Genomic DNA, 19,347 nt, shown 5'->3' with positions numbered 1-19,347 from the left:
CGTGCTGCTTGGAGCAGACAGCAGCCCCAACACTAAGTGGGAAACAGGGAACCAGAATAAGTGCTGTGTCGATTATTTGATCGTTCCATGGAATAAACAACAGATGGTGTAAAATTTGTCCAATACTTGTTGGCAAATTAGGGGATGGCTGCTTCCTGTTGGGCACTGTTCTCACGACACATTAATAATGACTCAAGTTCAAACCATATGTGTTGTTCCATGTAATTCCAACCATTATATTATAACCAGAAAATACAAGAACTGTGGAAAACACAGAGTCTCAAAGAGCTGATGTCCCTAAGATGACCCTAAGGGCCCTATTTTAGGGTATGAACAAGCACACTCAGTGGGGTCAGATGGCACTGAAAGGAACGGATTATTGGCTAAATTACAATAAGAACTTGAAAATTTCTGATGAAATTTTGATGGGTGCCAATCTACTGCCTGCCCTATCAACAAATCCTTTAGTTCAGTTGAAGCTGAGAGTCTCCTGTCACATATAAACTTTGAATGAGGTCTCTGTGATATCGTATGGCTGAGTTGTGAGAACTCCAAAATAGGGCAGTTTTTGGCATTTTTGGCTCGTTAAGTGCTTTTCAATCAATTTTCCCAGACAGGTCTGCTGTAGACAGAAATGTCATTTTTATCAAGGTCCTGTTTAAAATACAACTTTTATGGCATTTTCAAATGGCCTCGGTAAGTGCTTTTCAATGCATTTTCCCATTGCATTGTGGGTATTTTCAAATTTCCCTCACTATCAGTTTAAAGGAGAAAAGCAGATCAGATTTATAACATGAAGCTGTTATAACAGGGCAGCCATCTTGGCTTTCCCCTCATAAGCAGTCTTAGAACAGGGCAGGCTAAAAAGGCGTTGCCCCGGTAACAGGAGCCGGTGCAGCTCGTTGCCCCGGTAACAGGAGCAGGTGCAGCTTGTCTGTGTCTCTGACATGTACGCTCACTATGGCTTCTTAAAATTACACTATAATTTTTACTGCACTCAACTGTCTCGAACAAACGGTCGCTGTTTGAAAAGTACAAGTCGTATCCGAATAATTCTTGAACCGTCAGCGCCCCAAGAGACGGCAGAAGCCAGCGATGTAATTTTCATTCGGTGTGTCATTTCATGTGTTGTTCATTTTTTATGGCAGTTTTTAAATAATTTTTCACCTGAATTTCATGATTTCAGGCGTTTATAATGGGAGGAATGTCAGCTGGAGGGCCGACTCTCTGCGCTCAGAGGCGATTTGTGAGGAATCTGTGAGGCAGACCTCAATGAGTGTGACTTTGTGTGAAAGAGGCCAAAAATGCCTACATTTTTAAATCAAATTTGTCCATATCGGGCAGATATTTCGGATATAAGAGACATTTGTTTGAGGAAATGGTGCAGTATCGAATTTAGAGTGGGGATTTGAGTGGGAGAGACACCTCAGCTGAGATGTAGTCTTCCTAAAACGTAAGCTGCCGTTGTTTCAAAGCTGTATTATTTATCAACAAACCGTTTAGTTCAGTTAAAGCCGAGAGTCTCCTGTCACATATAAACTTTGAATGAGGTCTGTGTGATGCTTTATGGCTGAGTTATAAGGCCTCTAAAATAGGGCAGTTTTTGGCAGTTTGCCCTATTTTTGAATTTTCAATGCATTTTCCATCCACAATTTTCCTACATTTTCCCATTTTGCCAGAATTCCTTTTGACTAATGAGAGCCAAACGTAATAACACACCATTCGAGGTCGTTGCGCACGCAGCGGTGTGCTTTGTATGTCGGTCGGACCATCGGTGCTAGACTAGTAGCGCCGAAATTCATGATGGAGACGGAAGAATAAGAGTCTGGCAACAGAGTAATATGTGTGTCTAATGCCTTCGATATTGGCACCCATAATAATGAGTTGAGCAAGGGTAATTCTCCTTGGATATATGGCGGTGAATGAATGGGATCAGAGGCACAAAGCGTGTTATACCCCGGTATGATAGGTGGCGCTGTACCCATTCCAGCTGTTGCTAATAGAGCCACTTCCTGTTGACCTCTTCACCACCAACAACAACAACAAACTCAGGCATTGGAGAAAGGTGGAGAACGCAGAGCCAGATGAAGCTACGTCCCTCTACATTTGGTCTGTGATGAGCTGCTTGTTGCACAAACTCGATGCCCAACGGAGCATTCTCCATCGCGTTGTTTGTTTCTTTCTGACGGCGACAACAACAGGAATATCGTCTCCTTTGACTTCCGGGTCACGACCCCGGGAAAACATCTGGAGCATGCGCAGAACGCAAAGTCTGATTCACCACGTGCTTCAGCGTCTACAAGCAGGTTTAGAGTGACTTTCAACCCAGTTATCTCGGGGTCTGAATCCCATCCGATCCAATTCTTAGTCAGATTAAGGTGTCTACATGCACTTAATAACTCAGTCTGATTGGAATTTAGCCAATAATCCGATCCTTTCAGTGCCATGTATCCCCACTGACTGATTGGAGGGCTCGTTGGACAATGAGCACCTCCCCCGGGGTCGGGGTTTTGATGGAGTCCGAGGGGAGAGGAACCCTGTTGGGCATATGTTGATGAAGAGTATCATACATACATTTATATATTCATATGTATGTATAATAACATTTGGGCCATTTTGGGCCATTTTTATCCTTGAATGGTTTCTCTGTTCCTGATTGTGGAGTCTTGATGAAACACTTCCTTCTGCAGTTGGGCCTGAATAAATGCCAACAGCTGGGTTTTGTTCATCTCCTCTAACCTCTGCTGACCTTTCTGAAAACATGTCAGATAAAGCGTGTTAAATGAATGATTTAAAAGTTATCACTGCAACATTCAGGTTATTCGGTTACAGACGCAGTGCTGTGTGAGCTCTTCCCAGCCTGAACAATCAAAAAGCTTCATCATGTATGTCTCAGGACCAGGACTGCAGGTTACCATCGGTCAGAGGATCCAATCCAATTCTACCAGACTCAATCTGATAATCTCATTAAAGAGCATTCAGCCTCCATCAGCAGATAAACACTGCAGGCCATCATCATCATCCTCCTTGTCCCATTTCCATAATGAACAGCATGAAATCCAGCTGTTTATCCAGCTGTTTAGCACCTCCACAGCCATTCAAATGATTGATTCATTCCCACGGCTGCGCAGGATGGGCTCCGACACGTGGAGGCGGTCGGGCGGCTTTGTGAGAATCTGTGCAGACGAACGTGAAACTGGTCTGAGAGAAAAACCTCCAAACTGCTCTGAAACCAGATTCGTGGACCCGAGAACAAAGAGCTGCTCTGAGTGCGGCTGGGAACCTGCAGGCTGATTGTTTCTGTTCTGTTTCAGGTTACAAGACTCTCCTCAAAGGGATCTCTGGGAAATTCACCAGCGGGAACCTGGTGGCCATCATGGGGCCCTCAGGAGCCGGAAAGTCCACCCTCATGAATATCCTGGCCGGGTACAGGTGGGTTATGTCCGTCTGGGTTGAGGGTAGGGATGGGAATCGAAAACCGGTTCTCAACAAGAACCGGTTTTCGATTCCCATTGTTTCGTTTGGCGATTTTTCAAACGATTCCCTTATCGATTCCAGTGGGCGCGAATGACGTCACCACGCAACGTTGCGTGGCGAGTCCAGCGCAGCCAGCAGCCAACAGTAAACATGGCGCCCAAGCGGTACAAACGCTCGAAAGTTTGGTTACACATCCCTAAAAAAGACGACAACAGGGCAACTTGCAAAGTGAATATTTCACCAAAGGGAGGAAATACTACCAACATGCAATAACTATGAATGAATGATTAACGTCGGTCAATCTGAACCCAGCAACGTTAGCAACGTTAGCATGTCCTCGGCTAACACTGCAGGTAACTAACTAACAAACACTGCCTATCATGTTAGCACCATTTGCCTGATTGTAAAAGCTGCTGTTAGTAACGTTAGTAACGTTAGCATGTCCTCGGCTAACACTGCAGGTAACTAACTAACAAACCCTGCCTATCATGTTAGCACCATTTGCCTGATTGTAAAAGCTGCTGTTAGTAACGGTTAAGGTTAAATGAATGCCTTCTCAGGCATTACATTTAGATGAAATCATGAGAGACAGAGCCTGACTGGCTCAGAGCCAGAGGCTGGTGGTACTACCCCCAGTTCACCTCTACCTCCAGCTTCTCCTTTCACCAGAGCAGGAAGAGTTCAATTACCCAGGCCAGGATAGACCAATGTGGACCTCACCGTTGTTGGGTTTGTGAGGTCATGACTCGTGTTACTTCTAAACTAAACAAAGTTGATGCTGATCGACTGGTTTGTTGTCCTTTTTCTCCAAATGAGAATCGATAAGGGAACCGACAAAGAACCGAATCGTTAAGCAGAATCGAAAATGGAATTGGAATCGTAAAAATCTTATTAATTCCCATCCCTAGTTGAGGGTGACTGGTTTCAGACGGGTCAGGGTCTGTAAGGGTTTGTTGGATCCTCACTGTTCTGGTCTTCCTGGGCAGGGAGACGGGGATGAAGGGGGAGATCCTGATCAACGGTCAGCCCAGAGACCTGCGCTCCTTCAGGAAGGTTTCCTGTTACATCATGCAGGACGACATGCTGCTGCCTCACCTCACCGTGCAGGAGGCCATGATGGTACGAACCTGCCGCCTAAAGTTCTAACTAAAGTTCTGACTGAAGAAGTTCTGTTTCCACAACAGAAGCATCACAAGTTCAAAGTTATTTTCCCTTTTACAACGTTATTATCCCCCGGAACTCAGCAGGGTTTCACGAACGGTAACATCCCAGCTGTCCCAGTCAGGGTCCCAGGCAGGATCACAGTCAGGGTCCGAGTCAGTGTCCCAGTCAGGGTCCCATTCAGTGTCCCGGTTAGGGTCCCAGTCAGTGTCCCAGCCAGGGTCCCAGTCAGGGTCCCAGTAAGTCAGGGTCCCAGTCAGGGTCCCAGTTAGTCAGGGTCACAGTCAGGCTCCCAGTTAGTCAGGGTCCCAGTCAGGGTCCGACTCAGGGTCCCAGCCAGGGTCCCAGTCAGTCAGGGTCCCAGTCAGGGTCCGACTCAGGGTCCCAGCCAGGGTCCCAGTCAGTCAGGGTCCCTGTCAGGGTCCGACTCAGGGTCCCAGCCAGGGTCCCAGTCAGGGTCCGACTCAGGGTCCCAGCCAGGGTCCCAGTCAGTCAGGGTCCCAGTCAGGGTCACAGTCAGGGTCCCAGTCAGTCAGGGTCCCAGTCAGGGTCACAGTCAGGGTCCCAGTCAGGGTCCGACTCAGGGTCCCAGTCAGGGTCCCAGTCAGTCAGGGTCCCAGTCAGGGTCACAGTCAGGGTCCCAGTCAGGGTCCGACTCAGGGTCCCAGCCAGGGTCCCAGCCAGGGTCCCAGCCAGTCAGGGTCCCAGGCAGGGTCCGAGTCAGGGTCCCAGCCAGGGTCCCAGTCAGTCAGGGTCCCAGCCAGGGTCCCAGTCAGGGTCCCAGTAAGTCAGGGTCCCAGTCAGGGTCCCAGTTAGTCAGGGTCACAGTCAGGGTCCCAGTTAGTCAGGGTCCCAGTCAGGGTCCGACTCAGGGTCCCAGCCAGGGTCCCAGTCAGTCAGGGTCCCAGTCAGGGTCCGACTCAGGGTCCCAGCCAGGGTCCCAGTCAGGGTCCGACTCAGGGTCCCAGCCAGGGTCCCAGTCAGTCAGGGTCCCAGTCAGGGTCACAGTCAGGGTCCCAGTCAGGGTCACAGTCAGGGTCCCAGTCAGGGTCCGACTCAGGGTCCCAGCCAGGGTCCCAGCCAGTCAGGGTCCCAGGCAGGGTCCGAGTCAGGGTCCCAGCCAGGGTCCCAGTCAGTCAGGGTCCCAGCCAGGGTCCCAGCCAGGGTCCCAGCCAGGGTCCCAGTCAGTCAGGGTCCCAGCCAGGGTCCCAGCCAGGGTCCCAGTCAGGGTCCCAGTCAGTCAGGGTCCCAGTCAGGACGTCCCGTATGAAAGCCATTAAAGCTCAGACCTCTTGTGGTCGATGTGTCCCCCTTCGCTTTACTGTCATTGGCCAAAGTCTGTGGTCTCAGCAGCAGATGGAGGGGCGAGCCACAACCCCCGAGTCCTGGTCTGAATCAGAGCCCTGGTGTGAATCAGAGTCCTGATCTGAATCAGAGTCCTGGTGTGAATCAGAGTCCTGGTGTGAATCAGAGTCCTGGTGTGAATCAGAGCCCTGGTGTGAATCAGAGCCCTGGTGTGAATCAGAGTCCTGGTGTGAATCAGAGTCCTGGTGTGAATCAGAGTCCTGGTGTAAATCAGAGTCCTGGTGTAAATCCTCCACGTTTAAAGTGGTTGGTATGGTAAAAACCTCCAAAAAGTCCGTGTTAATTCCAGGTTGTAAAGAGAAGCATTGAATGTGTTTGTGAAAAACTTTCCCAGGTGACTGTAGTGCGTCAGGCAGTCAGGGACCCGGTCAGGGACCAGGTCCACTTTATGATCGGAGCCGGTCAGTCAGAGTAGCTGAGCATCCTTTATGTTTTTCATCAAACTTACAGCCAGCTGAAGCTCGGCTGAATATTGGGTGAGGACACCTCGGTACCATCCCCACATTTAGAACCTCTGGTCCCCACCGGGCTCTGGTATCGGTCAGTTCTGAGTCTCGGTGTCTCTGCAGGTTTCGGCCAACCTGAAGCTGCAGGAGAAGGCAGAAGCTCGCAGGGAGATGGTGAGTTCTGACCCCTCACAGGTTCCTGGTCCCGTTCCCGATCTCAGAGTCTGAGCTGCAGTGTTCGGGTTCTGGTTTCTGCTCCAGCAGGTCCGGGAGATCCTGAAGGCTCTAGGTCTGCTGGACTGTGCTAAAACCAGGACGTCCCACCTGTCGGGGGGGCAGAGGAAGCGGCTGGCCATCGCTCTGGAGCTCGTCAATAATCCTCCAGTCATGTTCTTCGATGAACCCACGAGGTGAGAAAAACTTTATGTAGCTGTGAAACCGGGTTTGGATTCAGGTTCTGTCACTGCTGGTTGGTTCTGCTGCAGAAGTCATGGTCGGTAACGGGTCGGTAAGGGTCGGTACGGGGTCGGTAAGAGTCGATAAGGGTCGGTAAGGGTCGATAAGGGGTCGGTACGGGTCGGTACGGGGTCGGTAGGGGTCGGTACGGGGTCGGTAAGGGTCGATAAGGGGTCGGTACGGGTCGGTAGGGGTCGGTATGGGGTCGGTACGGGGTCGGTAAGGGTCGGTAGGGGTCGGTACGGGGTCGGTAAGGGTCGGTAGGGGTCGGTATGGGGTCGGTACGGGGTCGGTAAGGGGTCGGTACGGGTCGGTACGGGGTCGGTAGGGGTCGGTACGGGGTCGGTAAGGGTCGGTAGGGGTCGGTACGGGGTCGGTAAGGGTCGGTACGGGGCCGGTAAGGGTCGCTAAGGGGTCGGTACGGGTCGGTACGGGGTCGGTAAGTGTCGGTAAGGGTCGCTAAGGGGTCGGTACGGGTCGGTACGGGTCGGTACGGGGCCGGTAAGGGTCGCTAAGGGGTCGGTACGGGGTCGGTACGGGTCGGTACGGGGTCGGTAAGGGTCGGTACGGGGCCGGTAAGGGGTCGGTACGGGTCGGTAAGGGTCGGTAAGGGTCGGTACGGGGTCGGTGAGGGTCGATAAGGGGTCGGTACGGGTCGGTACGGGGTCGGTAGGGGTCGGTATAGGGTCGGTAAGGGTTGGTACGGGGCCGGTAAGGGGTCGGTAAGGGTCGATACGGGTCGGTACGGGTCGGTACGGGTCGGTACGGGGTCGGTAAGGGTCGGTACGGGGTCGGTAAGGGTCGGTACGGGGTCGGTAAGGGTCGGTACGGGGTCGGTAAGGGTCGGTACGGGGTCGGTAAGGGTCGGTAAGGGTCGATAAGGGGTCGGTACGGGTCGGTACGGGGCCGGTAAGGGGTCGGTAAGGGTCGGTAAGGGTCGATAAGGGGTCGGTACGGGTCGGTAAGGGTCGGTACGGGGTCGGTAAGGGTCGCTAAGGGTCGCTAAGGGGTCGGTACGGGTCGGTACGGGTCGCTAAGGGGTCGGTACGGGTCGGTACGGGGTCGGTACGGGGTCGGTAAGGGTCGGTAAGGGTCGGTAAGGGTCGGTAAGGGTCGCTAAGGGGTCGGTACGGGGTCGGTAAGGGTCGGTAAGGGTCGGTAAGGGTCGGTAAGGGTCGCTAAGGGGTCGGTACGGGTCGGTACGGGGTCGGTACGGGGTCGGTAAGGGTCGATAAGGGGTCGGTACGGGTCGGTAGGGGTCGGTACGGGGTCGGTAGGGGTCGGTACGGGGTCGGTAAGGGTCGGTAAGGGTCGCTAAGGGGTCGGTACGGGTCGGTACGGGGTCGGTACGGGGTCGGTAAGGGTCGGTACGGGGCCGGTAAGGGTCGCTAAGGGGTCGGTACGGGTCGGTACGGGGTCGGTACGGGTCGGTACGGGGTCGGTAAGGGTCGGTACGGGGCCGGTAAGGGGTCGGTACGGGTCGGTACGGGGTCGGTAAGGGTCGGTAAGGGTCGGTACGGGGTCGGTAAGGGTCGATAAGGGGTCGGTACGGGTCGGTACGGGGTCGGTAGGGGTCGGTATAGGGTCGGTAAGGGTTGGTACGGGGCCGGTAAGGGGTCGGTAAGGGTCGGTACGGGGTCGGTAAGGGTCGGTACGGGGTCGGTACGGGGTCGGTAAGGGTCGGTACGGGGCTGGTAAGGGGTCGGTAAGGGTCGGTAAGGGTCGGTACGGGGTCGGTACGGGGCCGGTAAGGGGTCGGTACGGGTCGGTACGGGGTCGGTAAGGGTCGGTAAGGGTCGGTACGGGGTCGGTAAGGGTCGGTACGGGGTCGGTACGGGGTCGGTAAGGGTCGGTACGGGGCTGGTAAGGGGTCGGTAAGGGTCGGTACGGGGTCGGTACGGGGTCGGTAAGGGTCGGTACGGGGCTGGTAAGGGGTCGGTAAGGGTCGGTAAGGGTCGGTACGGGGTCGGTAAGGGTCGGTAAGGGTCGGTAAGGGGTCGATAAGGGTCGGTACGGGGTCTGTGAGGAGTCTGTGAGGAGTCTGTAAGGAGTCTGTGAGGAGTCTGTAAGAACATGTGGATCTTCTGGTTCCTCTGGTCTGAACATGTGGATCTTCTGGTTCCTCTGGTTCCTCTGGTTCCTCTGGTCTGAACATGTGGATCTTCTGGTTCCTCTGGTTCCTCTGGTCTGAACATGTGGATATTCTGGTTCCTCTGATTCCTCTGGTTCCTCTGGTCTGAACATGTGGATATTCTGGTTCCTCTGGTTCCTCTGGTTCCTCTGGTTCCTCTGGTCTGAACATGTGGATCTTCTGTCTGACTGAAGCTGACACAGGTTTTTCTGTCTGCAGCGGCCTGGACAGCTCGTCCTGTTTCCAGGTGGTGTCTCTGCTCAAAGCTCTCGCTCAGGGAGGGCGGACCGTCATCTGCACCATACACCAACCCAGCGCCAAACTCTTCGAACTCTTCGACAAGGTGAGCCGAGCCCAACAAACGCACAGATTTAAGGTTCCCACCGGAGTTCCGGAGTCTCCAGCAGAGAACTGGCAGATTGGTGCTGATGGAGTCAGAAAGTGTCAGCTCCTTCATTTATGAGAACTAGTCCTGTAATTTATAGCAAAACAATATTTTCATGAAATGAACCAAGAAATCCAGAAGCTATTCAAGATTCAAGATGTTTATTTGTCTTTTACACAATAACAGACACAGTGGTTATTATTGGGTGATGAAAATCTTAAACCAGTTAGAGTCCAATTCAAACCAATTAGAGTTCAGTTTAAACCAATTAAAGTCCAGTTTAAACCAGTTAGAGTTCAGTTTAAACCAATTAGAGTTCAGTTTAATCCAGTTAAGAGTTCAGTTTAAACCAGTTAAGAGTTCAGTTTAAACCAGTTAAGTGTTCAGTTTAAACCAGTTAGAGTTCAGTTTAAACCAGTTAGAGTTTAGTTTAAACCAATTAAAGATTAGTTTAAACCAATTAGAGTTCTGTTTAAACCAGTTAGAGTTTAGTTTAAACCAATTAGAGTTCAGTTTAAACCAGTTAGAGTTCAGTTTAAACCAATTAAAGTCCAGTTTAAACCAATTAAAGTCCAGTTTAAACCAGTTAAAGTTCAGTTTAAACCAATTAAAGTTTAGTTTAAACCAATTAGAGTTCAGTTTTTAAACCAGTTAAGAGTTCAGTTTAAACCAGTTAAGAGTTCAGTTTTAACCAATTAGAGTCCAATTCAAACCAGTTAGAGTTCAGTTTAAACCAGTTAGAGTCCAATCAAACAAGAGCTCCGACCTAGGTTTTTGAATCTCCACTTTCATCAGATGATGTCATCAGTTGGTGTGTCTAAAGTCAAGTGTGTGTGTTCGTGTTCCAGCTGTACGTGCTCAGTCAGGGTCAGTGCATCTATAGAGGGAAGGTGTCCAGTCTGGTTCCGTATCTGCGAGAACTCGGACTCAACTGCCCCACCTACCACAACCCCGCCGACTTCGGTAAGACCACGGGAAGCGGTCTCAGCATGGGATTTAGTTCGGACTTTAGGGACCATTAAAGAACCCAGAAGAACCCAAGGGTTCTGACAGAACTCGGAATGTAAAAGCAGAAACCTTTAACCCTTTGTTTGGTCTTAACATTGTGTTTACTCCCTTTGTCCTACGGGTCAGAAATGAGCCGCCCTACCAAAGCCCTAAAATAAAGCAACTTAATTGAATTTTAAATCCAAAATCTATTTTGTATGATGAAACCACCTGTTATTTATCTATTCAGCTCAATTCAATACATTTTTTATCATGTATTTTTTGTTACACAATACAAAAAGACAATCACCAGTTTTCAGGATTACACTTTTTTTTTTACTGTCAGTTGGACCAACAGTTTTCTTGTTTTCTCAGTTTTCTTTGACATAATAAAGGTTTATTATTGCTATTATATAAATGTGAAGTAATTACTTCTGAATTAATTATATTGAAAGGGAAAAAAACAGTTAAAAAAACAGTTAAAAACTTGTTAAAAAAACAGTTAAAAAAATAGTTTAAAAAACAGTTTTAAACAGTTTAAAAAAAAAACAGTTAAAAAAAAACAGTTATAAAAACAGTGAACTTTTTTCTGCTGTTTAAATGTTTTTATAATTCACGGCTCAAAAATGACCCATAAGACAATCTTTGTACCCTGGTGGTGTACAGCCCACATGGAAACATAAACAAAAATAAAGTGTGACTTCTTCTAATGATGGGGTCCCTTTAGGAAAAGTCATAACATTTCAAGTTGGAGAAAGATAGTTTAAGGTGTTTTTTCTACAGCTAAACATGGTGGTGGCTCACTTTTGACCCGCAGGACAACAGGAGGGTTAAGAGCCTTAAAACTAGGAAAAGAACCTGAAAATCTCTTCTGAAGCCGATGCAGAGACCTTAAAGCTGCTGTGGGTCAGAACCGGCTGAGTTCTGGCTGTGGGGGGGCAGAAAGCAGAGCATCCCAGGGATGGATTCTGGAGGAAGTAAAAGCCTGTGATGGTATGTCTGTTCCCCAGTCATGGAGGTGGCATCCGGGGAGCACGGGGACCAGATGGTGAGACTGGTGAAGGCCGTTCAGGACAGGAAGTGTGAGAAGGAGGATCAGACGGAGCTGAACGGGGACACCAGCCTCCACCCGCTCCTGTGGCAGCGCACCGAGGAGGTAGGAAACAAACGCACCCCAGATATTTGATAATGTATGTGGAAGTTATAAGCAACTTAATTTTTTATGGCGAGTCATAAATTTGAGGCGTCGCCACGGCCACGCCCTTTGAGGTTTGAAAAAGTTTCTCCATGACTCTTTCCCCCCATGTCTTAAGAGTAACCTGGCCAAGTTTGAAGCCTGTAGCATTAAATCTGTAGGACGAGTTTGATCAAATGCGAGGCGTGGAATCGGTCAAAAATGGCATGAAAACGGACCTTCCATCCAAAATGGCCGCCTTCCTGTGGACGTGGGACCATGGTACATTGAGACTTATTTGTGCGTCTGGGCATGATGAATGAGTATGCCGAATTTTGTCATTCCACGTGAAACTAACCCCAATGCGGGGACCATTTTTAAGCATCGTAGGGGGCGCTACAGAGTCAATGAGCGACTCCCAAAAATATAAAGTTTAGATTCTTTCATGTCGTCGACTGGCAGGTGGCGCTCGCAAAATTTCAAGAGTTTTCGAGTAACTTTTGCAAAGAATAATTCGGAAGAATAATAATAAACCTTACAGATACAATAGGGTCCTTGCAGTTTCACTGCTCGGTTCCGAACAATAAATCACCTTTTCTCTGATGGTTACAGGAAAGATTAATCTGGTTTTAAACTTTATAACGACACAGAAAAATAGAAAAAAGACAGAATGAAATGACATGATGGTGGTGACGGTTCTGAGGATTATTTAAATGTGATAAAAGCATCTCTGACCTTGAGGAGAAAAGTAGAGATCAGGTGTTTCCTCTGTGTTGTGGACAGGAAAACTCTCCGTCTGAAGGCTGCCACAGCTTCTCAGCCAGCTGCATGACTCAGTTCTGCATCCTGTTCAGAAGGACGTTCCTCAGCATCCTCAGAGACTCGGTGAGAAACTCTCAGTTTGATGACCTGTTCCACAAAACTTCCTCAATTAGAGTCCAATTCAAACCAATTAGAGTTCAGTTTAAACCAGTTAGAGTTCAGTTTAAACCAGTTAGAGTTCAGTTTAAATCAGTTAGAGTTCAGTTTAAACCAGTTAGAGTTCAGTTTAAATCAGTTAGAGTTCAGTTTAAACCAATTAGAGTTCAATTTAAACCAATTAGAGTTCAGTTTAAACCAATTAGAGTTCAATTTAAACCAATTAGAGTTCAGTTTAAACCAATTAGAGTTCAATTCAAACCAATTAGAGTTCAGTTTAAACCAATTAGCGTTCAGTTTAAACCAATTAGAGTCCAGTTCAAACCAATTAGAGTTCAGTTCAAACCAGTTAAAGTTCAGTTCAAACCAATTAGAGTCCAGTTCAAACCAATTAGAGTCCAGTTTAAACCAATTAGAGTCCAGTTTAAACCAATTAGAGTCCAGTTTAAACCAGTTAGAGTCCAGTTTAAACCAGTTAGAGTCCAGTTTAAACCTATTAGAGTCTAGTTCAAACCAGTTAGAGTTAAGTTTAAACCAATTAGAGTCCAGTTCAAACCAATTAGAGTTCAGTTCAAACCAGTTAGAGTCCAGTTTAAACCAATTAGAGTTCAGTTTAAACCAATTAGAGGCCAGTTCAAACCAGTTAGAGTCCTGTTCAAACCAATTAAAGTCCAGTTATGAACAGAAACATTCTGTAACTCACAGCAAACAGCAGCCGAGGTTCAGGAAACTATGAGGAAACTTCCAGGAAATAATCTGTAGAACTGTGGAAACTGCCATGCAACGTTGTGATTGGTCGAACAGGTCCTGACTCACCTGAGGATCTCTTCTCACATCGGAATCGGCGTTCTGATTGGTCTGCTGTACCTGGGCATCGGCAACGAGGCCAAGAAGGTTCTGAGTAACTCGGGCTTCCTGTTCTTCTCCATGCTGTTCCTCATGTTCGCCGCTCTGATGCCCACCGTGCTCACCTGTGAGTCACCTGCCGATCATGTGACCAACAAGCTGAGATCAGAGTCCTCCCTCAAAGAAACCGTGTGTTTGTGTTCAGTTCCTCTGGAGATGGCGGTTTTCCTCCGGGAACACCTGAACTACTGGTACAGTCTGAAGGCGTATTACCTGGCTAAGACCATGGCCGACGTCCCCTTCCAGGTAACCACCCGAGCAATCGCTTCTTTAAGATACTTTAAAAATACTTTTAAAAACAAAGACATGAACGCATCGCTGTGTTTGCCTCTTAAATGTGTTAAAGTCTCACCTTTAAGGTCTGAAATGGTCCCAAATACATCTCAGACTTGTTCCCTGCTGATCATCTGATAACTGTTCCCAGATCAGTTTGTGATCTTTGGAGCTTCATATTTATATTTATATTTATATTTATATTTATATTTATTTATTTACCCCCGGCTTTGGTCCAGGTGGTGTTCCCGGTGGTGTACTGCTGCATCGTGTACTGGATGACGGCTCAGCCTCCGGACGCCGGACGCTTCTTCCTCTTCCTGTCTCTGGGGGTCCTGACCTCCCTGGTGGCTCAGAGTTTGGGTCTGCTGATCGGCGCCGCCTCCACCTCGCTCCAGGTTGGCGTTCCTTCCTCGCCTGCATCCCACAGGTGATACGGACGTGTCTGAGGTGTGCTTCATCCCCACAGGTGGCCACGTTCGTGGGGCCGGTGACGGCCATCCCGGTTCTGCTGTTCTCTGGGTTCTTCGTCAGCTTTGACACCATCCCTTGGTACCTGCAGTGGATGTCCTACATCTCCTACGTCAGGTGGGGGCGCCGCACACGTTGGGAGTCTTGGGTAACTGCGGTAACTGAGCAGCAGGGGGCGCTGCTGCTCAATGAGGCCAGTAATTTTAAGAATAGGCTAAAATTCTATGGAGGTTCTGAGCCTGTTGATCACCAACTTGGCCTAGCAGTGAAATCATCACAGATCCAATGATTTTGGTTGGATTTTTCCAATTTTTCTATGGAATGAGTACACTGTTTGGTGAACAGAATGGCATACTTACTGATGTCATAATTTGGGGGAATAATTGATTGCCAATGAAGTAAAGAGGAAAATATTGGAAAAAAGTGAAAAAAACGCCTGATTTCTTTGCATTAAATTGAGCCAAAATCATGTAGAAATGTATTTTAAGAGTTATACTTTCTTTGTTTTTAAATTTGCAAATTTTTATTGAGTTTTTGTTTTCCATACAGGTGAACAACCACAATTCCACATTTTTCACAATATCCTTTCCGTATTCAACAAACTGTTGTGTCCACATTCTGTATTATAACCTTTCTTTCCTTTATGTACTTCAACCTGCCCCAACACTTTCAATACCCGGCATTTACTGTTCCTTCTTCCAACCTCTTCCAGTCTCCTAATTTTCCTATCTTCTCATTTAAATTTACCTCCAAATGAACTATATACAATCTGTAGCTATGTAAGGGTTCCTCCTGTCCCCGGGGTTTTATTCAACAACATCTGACCTCAATGGTGAAACAAAGTCCAACCAATTTTTCCAGTAATTCTTAAATTTGCCCGATTCTAATCTGATGGAAAATGTCAACCTTTCCATCATATAAATATTGTGCATTACGTCAACCCGATCTTCCCTTTTAGGCTCCATCTTCATCCATTTCCTAGTGATGGCTTTTTTTGCTAGCCACCGGCATGATCCCAAACATATATTTATCAGCTGATCTTGACAACCTTTCCGTCCCTCTTCCCATGTTTAGAGCATCAAATGTGAACGGCATGTTCGTCCCCAAAACTTTATCAAGAGTTATAATTTAATTGGATGTTGTCTCCACATGTGTTCTGTGCACCTGGAATGCATTTATTGACAGCTTACCCAACCCACTGAGGATTTATGGAAAATTGTAATTTTCCAACATTTTCTATCAAAAAATGAAGGGTACATACACTAAAATGGCCACAATTTTTTTTTCGCCATGTTTCCGGCAGAGCTGACCCTCTGATTATTGCTTCTTACGGTAGCCGTCCACTATTCCGGCACGTCAACTTAACTCGCCGGATTGGATGCCTAGTCTCGCCATGTTGCCTGTACAGTGGGCGTGTACAGAGGGGCTTGTATACGAAGTTGTAGATAGAACATACGGGCTCCGGGGGAAAGTAAATAACTTGGAATTTTAACCAACCGAAGTTTCTCCCTCTAAAAATCTGAGTTTTGGAGGGAAATGAATGTGTATAAATCGTCAGCAATGGAACATTTTTTCGTATTGCACCATGGCTGTGGATCTGCGAGCGAGGAGAGCTGCTGTGCTGCTGCTGCGACACAGGAGATCACATGATCTACTGTCATTGGGTAACGCACTCCGTGTGCCGTGGCAAATTTGCATAAAGTTCGGCCGAGCCCAACTTTTTGACGTGCCGCAAGTGCCCCGCTCGCCGTGCCGGAATCCCAGCATGCTTTGCGAGCACGGCGACAACGATCGGTTGGATTTAATTGAAAATGAATTGAATGCGTTGGATACGGCTTGACGTGCCGGAATAGTGGACGCCTACCGTTACGGTAGTCGTCAATTGTTCCGTCACGTCAACTTAACTCGCCGGATTGGATGCCTAGTCTCGCCATGTTGCCTGTACAGTGGGCGTGTACAGAGGGGCGTGTATACGAAGTTGTAGATAGAACATACGGGCTCCGGGGGAAAGTAAATAACTTGTGATTTTAACCAACCGAAGTTTCTCCCTCTAAAAATTTGAGTTTTGGAGGGAAATGAATGTGTATAAATCGTCAGCAATGGAACGTTATTTCATATTGCACCATGGATCCGGATCTGCGAGCGAGGAGAGCTGCTGTGCTGCTGCTGCGACACAGGAGATCACATGATCTACTGTCATTGGGTAACGCACTACGGCTGCCGTGGCAAATTTGCATAAACTTCGAGCGAGCCCAACTTTTTGACGTGCCGCAGGTCCCCCGCTCGCCGTGCCGGAATCCCAGCATGCTTTGCGAGCACGGCGACAACGATCGCCCGGATTTCATTGAAAATTAACTGAATGCGTTGGATACGGCTTGCTTTGACGGAACAATGGACGACTAGCGTGAGGCATGGGCGTCAACTGGGTACGGCAGCTGCCACATCTTGGCTCCAGGGGAAAATGTAAATGTTCGTTTTTCTTTTTTTCTCTTTTTTTTTAAATGAATTTATGGAATTACTCTGTGTCAATTTGTATTGATTATTCTATTATTTAATACATATCGATGAACTACAAATGAAATTCTGATAAACACAATCAATTGATCTAAGTATCATCTTCCCTTTTGAAATGTGGTATCTCCGAGCCCCCCCCCCCCCCCCACGAGATGACGGAGCCTGGAGGTCAAAGCTGACGTTATTAGCGGGATTTGTTGTTTGCTAATTAATGTAAAATATGAAAAGGAAGCAGAAACCTTATTTATCAATCACCAAAAAAAAAGCAGGTGATGATGGGACCAATGTTGCCCCAGCGGCGGAGGAAGGAGGACCGGGTAGTGAAGGCGGGATTCAGGCTGTTAACGAGGCTAATGCTAATGCTAATGCTAACAGGGAGACGGAGACGAGTCCATTGTTATGTTAGCGGCTATGTGAGTGAGACTGCATTTGCACACAGAGAAGCTACATAGCAGACTTTTGTGGTGAAAATTGTATATTTATTGATTTATTGATACGGTAGTCATGTGACTATTGACCCATCCCACGTGACGTCACAACAAAAGCGTCAACCATTTTGGACGTGAAAACAAGTAGTCTACCACAGCCAACAACGGAGGAGCGAGGAACATTCAAAGGAAAATATCGATTCGATCAGTAAGGTTTACATCATGCCGGCATATTGTTGCGCGCCTGGGTGTACCAGCAGTCAGCAGACGAGGAAAGATTTGTCTTTTTACCGGATCCCCTCTGACCTTGAGCGACAGAGAAGATGAGTCGCGGCGATCAATAGGAAAGGCTGGCAACCTTCAGTATACCAGCGGTTGTGTAGTGACCACTTTGTTGGAGGTAAGTGTCGAATAAAGATATTTAACATATACATATACATGCAAAATAAAGATAAAGCCTTAGAGGGATTTTCCACGGCACACCAGATGATCTCTCACGGCACACTAGTGTTCCCCCGTGCCATTTCAGGGTTGCCTTTCTACTAGATAAAACATAACACAGCGCCTTTAGTAAAGCACTACGACTTGGTCATTGCAATTCTCGTAATAGCAAGATTATAACACCGTGTCAACGGGTTTACATGTCGTTTATCCTGGTAAACAACGTTAAATGAAAAATGTAAACAAACCTTAGCTGTAAAAAGATGGCGCCCACCGGCTCCAGGGACGATCCACTGGAAAAAGGCTTTCCCATGTATGGCGATGGGTTTTTTACAACATAAATATAAAGGTCGTGGGGGCCGAAGTCGGGTAAAGACGAGGCGGTGGCATGCTGTCGGACGTCTGTAAACAGCCCTAGTGGAAGCAAGTACACGTCGTTTTCTAAACCTCCAATTTTCAGCTTCTCCAAATACCTCTCCCTCTGCTGGCCCACTAAATGCCCGACCTCGCTGGATAGTGGAGGTTTTTTCTGCATCTTGTTCTTTCTTCTTTTATTCAATTTTCAGTCTGTCTGTATCGTTACTGTTACTATCGTTACTCGCAAATCGTTGTCTTCTATAAGTCCAAAATGGCGGTTGCTTTACGAAAGTCACGTGACTGGGAAGGGTCAATAGTGACCTTGCCGTACCTTAGCTTTGGCTGAATTGACGCCGCTGTCCTTAGGGTCAAAGTGAACATAAGAAACACAAATAAAAAGTATGGCAGACCATGTCAGGTTCAACCCATTTTTGAGTCTTTGGCTCCCCGACTACAGGCCGAACCTGCTGCTGTGTTTCAGATACGGGTTCGAGGGGGTCATCCTGTCCATCTACGGCCTGGACCGCGAGGACCTCCACTGCGAAAAAGATGAAACGTGTCACTTCCAGAAGTCGGAGGCCATCCTGAAGGAGCTGGACATGCTGGACGCCAAGCTCTACCTGGACTTCATCATCCTCGCCATCTTCTTCTTCTCTCTGAGGCTCATCGCTTACTTCGTCCTCCGGTACAAGATCAGCTCCGAGAGGTAGACCCGGGCGAGGAGGCGGAGCCACGGGGCGAGCAGGCGGAGCCACGGACGAGGAGGCGGAGCCACGGGGCGAGGAGGCGGAGCCACGGCGCGCTGCATTTAGGCCAAAGTTAGCACGCAGTCATGTTGTCTAAAAACACACGAAGAAGAAAGAGATGGTCTGAGAGAACGTGTGACGCCTGTAGACGTAGATCTGGTTGTTGTCTCATTCAGGTTTCGAAGGATCCGGAGCTGGTCTCCTGGTTCCTGAAAGTTTCTTCGTGCCACAGCCTGAAAGTCTGCAGGAAAACGGTCTCAGGACGACTTTAGTGAATTATTGATGAGTTTAAAGCGTGAGGACGCCACAGACTGTTCATGTTGATGAATAAAGTTAATTTCCTCTGTCCTGTGTCCAGTATCTGCTTCAGTTACAGGTGAAACCTCTGAGTTTGGGTCTTAACTCGGGTGATTCACGGTCATTTTTTTTATTCTTTCGTCCAGTTTTTCATGCATTTAACGTCTCCAGTGACACTGAAAGTCCCCATAAAATTCAGATTCGATGTTTAACCCTCCTGTTGTCCTGCGGGTCCAAAGTGAGCCACCACCATGTTTAGCTGTAGAAAAAACACCTTAAACTATCTTTTTCCAACTTGAAATGTTATGACTTTTCCTAAAGGGACCCCATCATTAGAAAAAGTCAGACTTTATTTTTGTTTATGTCTCCATGTGGGCTGTACACCACTAGGGTACAAAGATTGTCTTATGGCTC

General features: G+C 48.0%; 1 protein-coding gene across 2 annotated transcripts in view; it reads left to right on the top strand.

Annotated features, from left to right (window-relative positions):
• The window catches only part of abcg1 (ATP-binding cassette, sub-family G (WHITE), member 1), a 61,015-nt gene extending 42,033 nt beyond the window's left edge, over positions 1-18,982 (top strand). Inside the window, exons 3-15 of one of the 2 annotated variants that reach the window (XM_075472715.1) lie at positions 3,315-3,432; positions 4,464-4,596; positions 6,573-6,623; positions 6,714-6,859; positions 9,256-9,379; positions 10,270-10,384; positions 11,419-11,564; positions 12,366-12,467; positions 13,305-13,473; positions 13,552-13,652; positions 13,919-14,077; positions 14,149-14,267; positions 18,372-18,982. In XM_075472715.1, coding sequence (XP_075328830.1) covers positions 3,315-3,432; positions 4,464-4,596; positions 6,573-6,623; positions 6,714-6,859; positions 9,256-9,379; positions 10,270-10,384; positions 11,419-11,564; positions 12,366-12,467; positions 13,305-13,473; positions 13,552-13,652; positions 13,919-14,077; positions 14,149-14,267; positions 18,372-18,600 — 1,712 coding nt within the window. In that variant the 3' untranslated portion in view covers positions 18,601-18,982. Of the gene's footprint in view, positions 1-3,314; positions 3,433-4,463; positions 4,597-6,572; positions 6,624-6,710; positions 6,860-9,255; positions 9,380-10,269; positions 10,385-11,418; positions 11,565-12,365; positions 12,468-13,304; positions 13,474-13,551; positions 13,653-13,918; positions 14,078-14,148; positions 14,268-18,371 lie in introns of both variants that reach the window. The other variant, XM_075472716.1, reaches the window with a different exon arrangement.
• The last annotated feature ends 365 nt before the right edge of the window (positions 18,983-19,347 follow it).

The sequence above is a fragment of the Odontesthes bonariensis genome, chromosome 9 (genome assembly GCF_027942865.1).
Source record: "Odontesthes bonariensis isolate fOdoBon6 chromosome 9, fOdoBon6.hap1, whole genome shotgun sequence".
In the NCBI taxonomy this organism is placed as follows: Eukaryota; Metazoa; Chordata; class Actinopteri; order Atheriniformes; family Atherinopsidae; genus Odontesthes; species Odontesthes bonariensis.
This window is presented reverse-complemented; position numbering and strand designations above follow the sequence as displayed.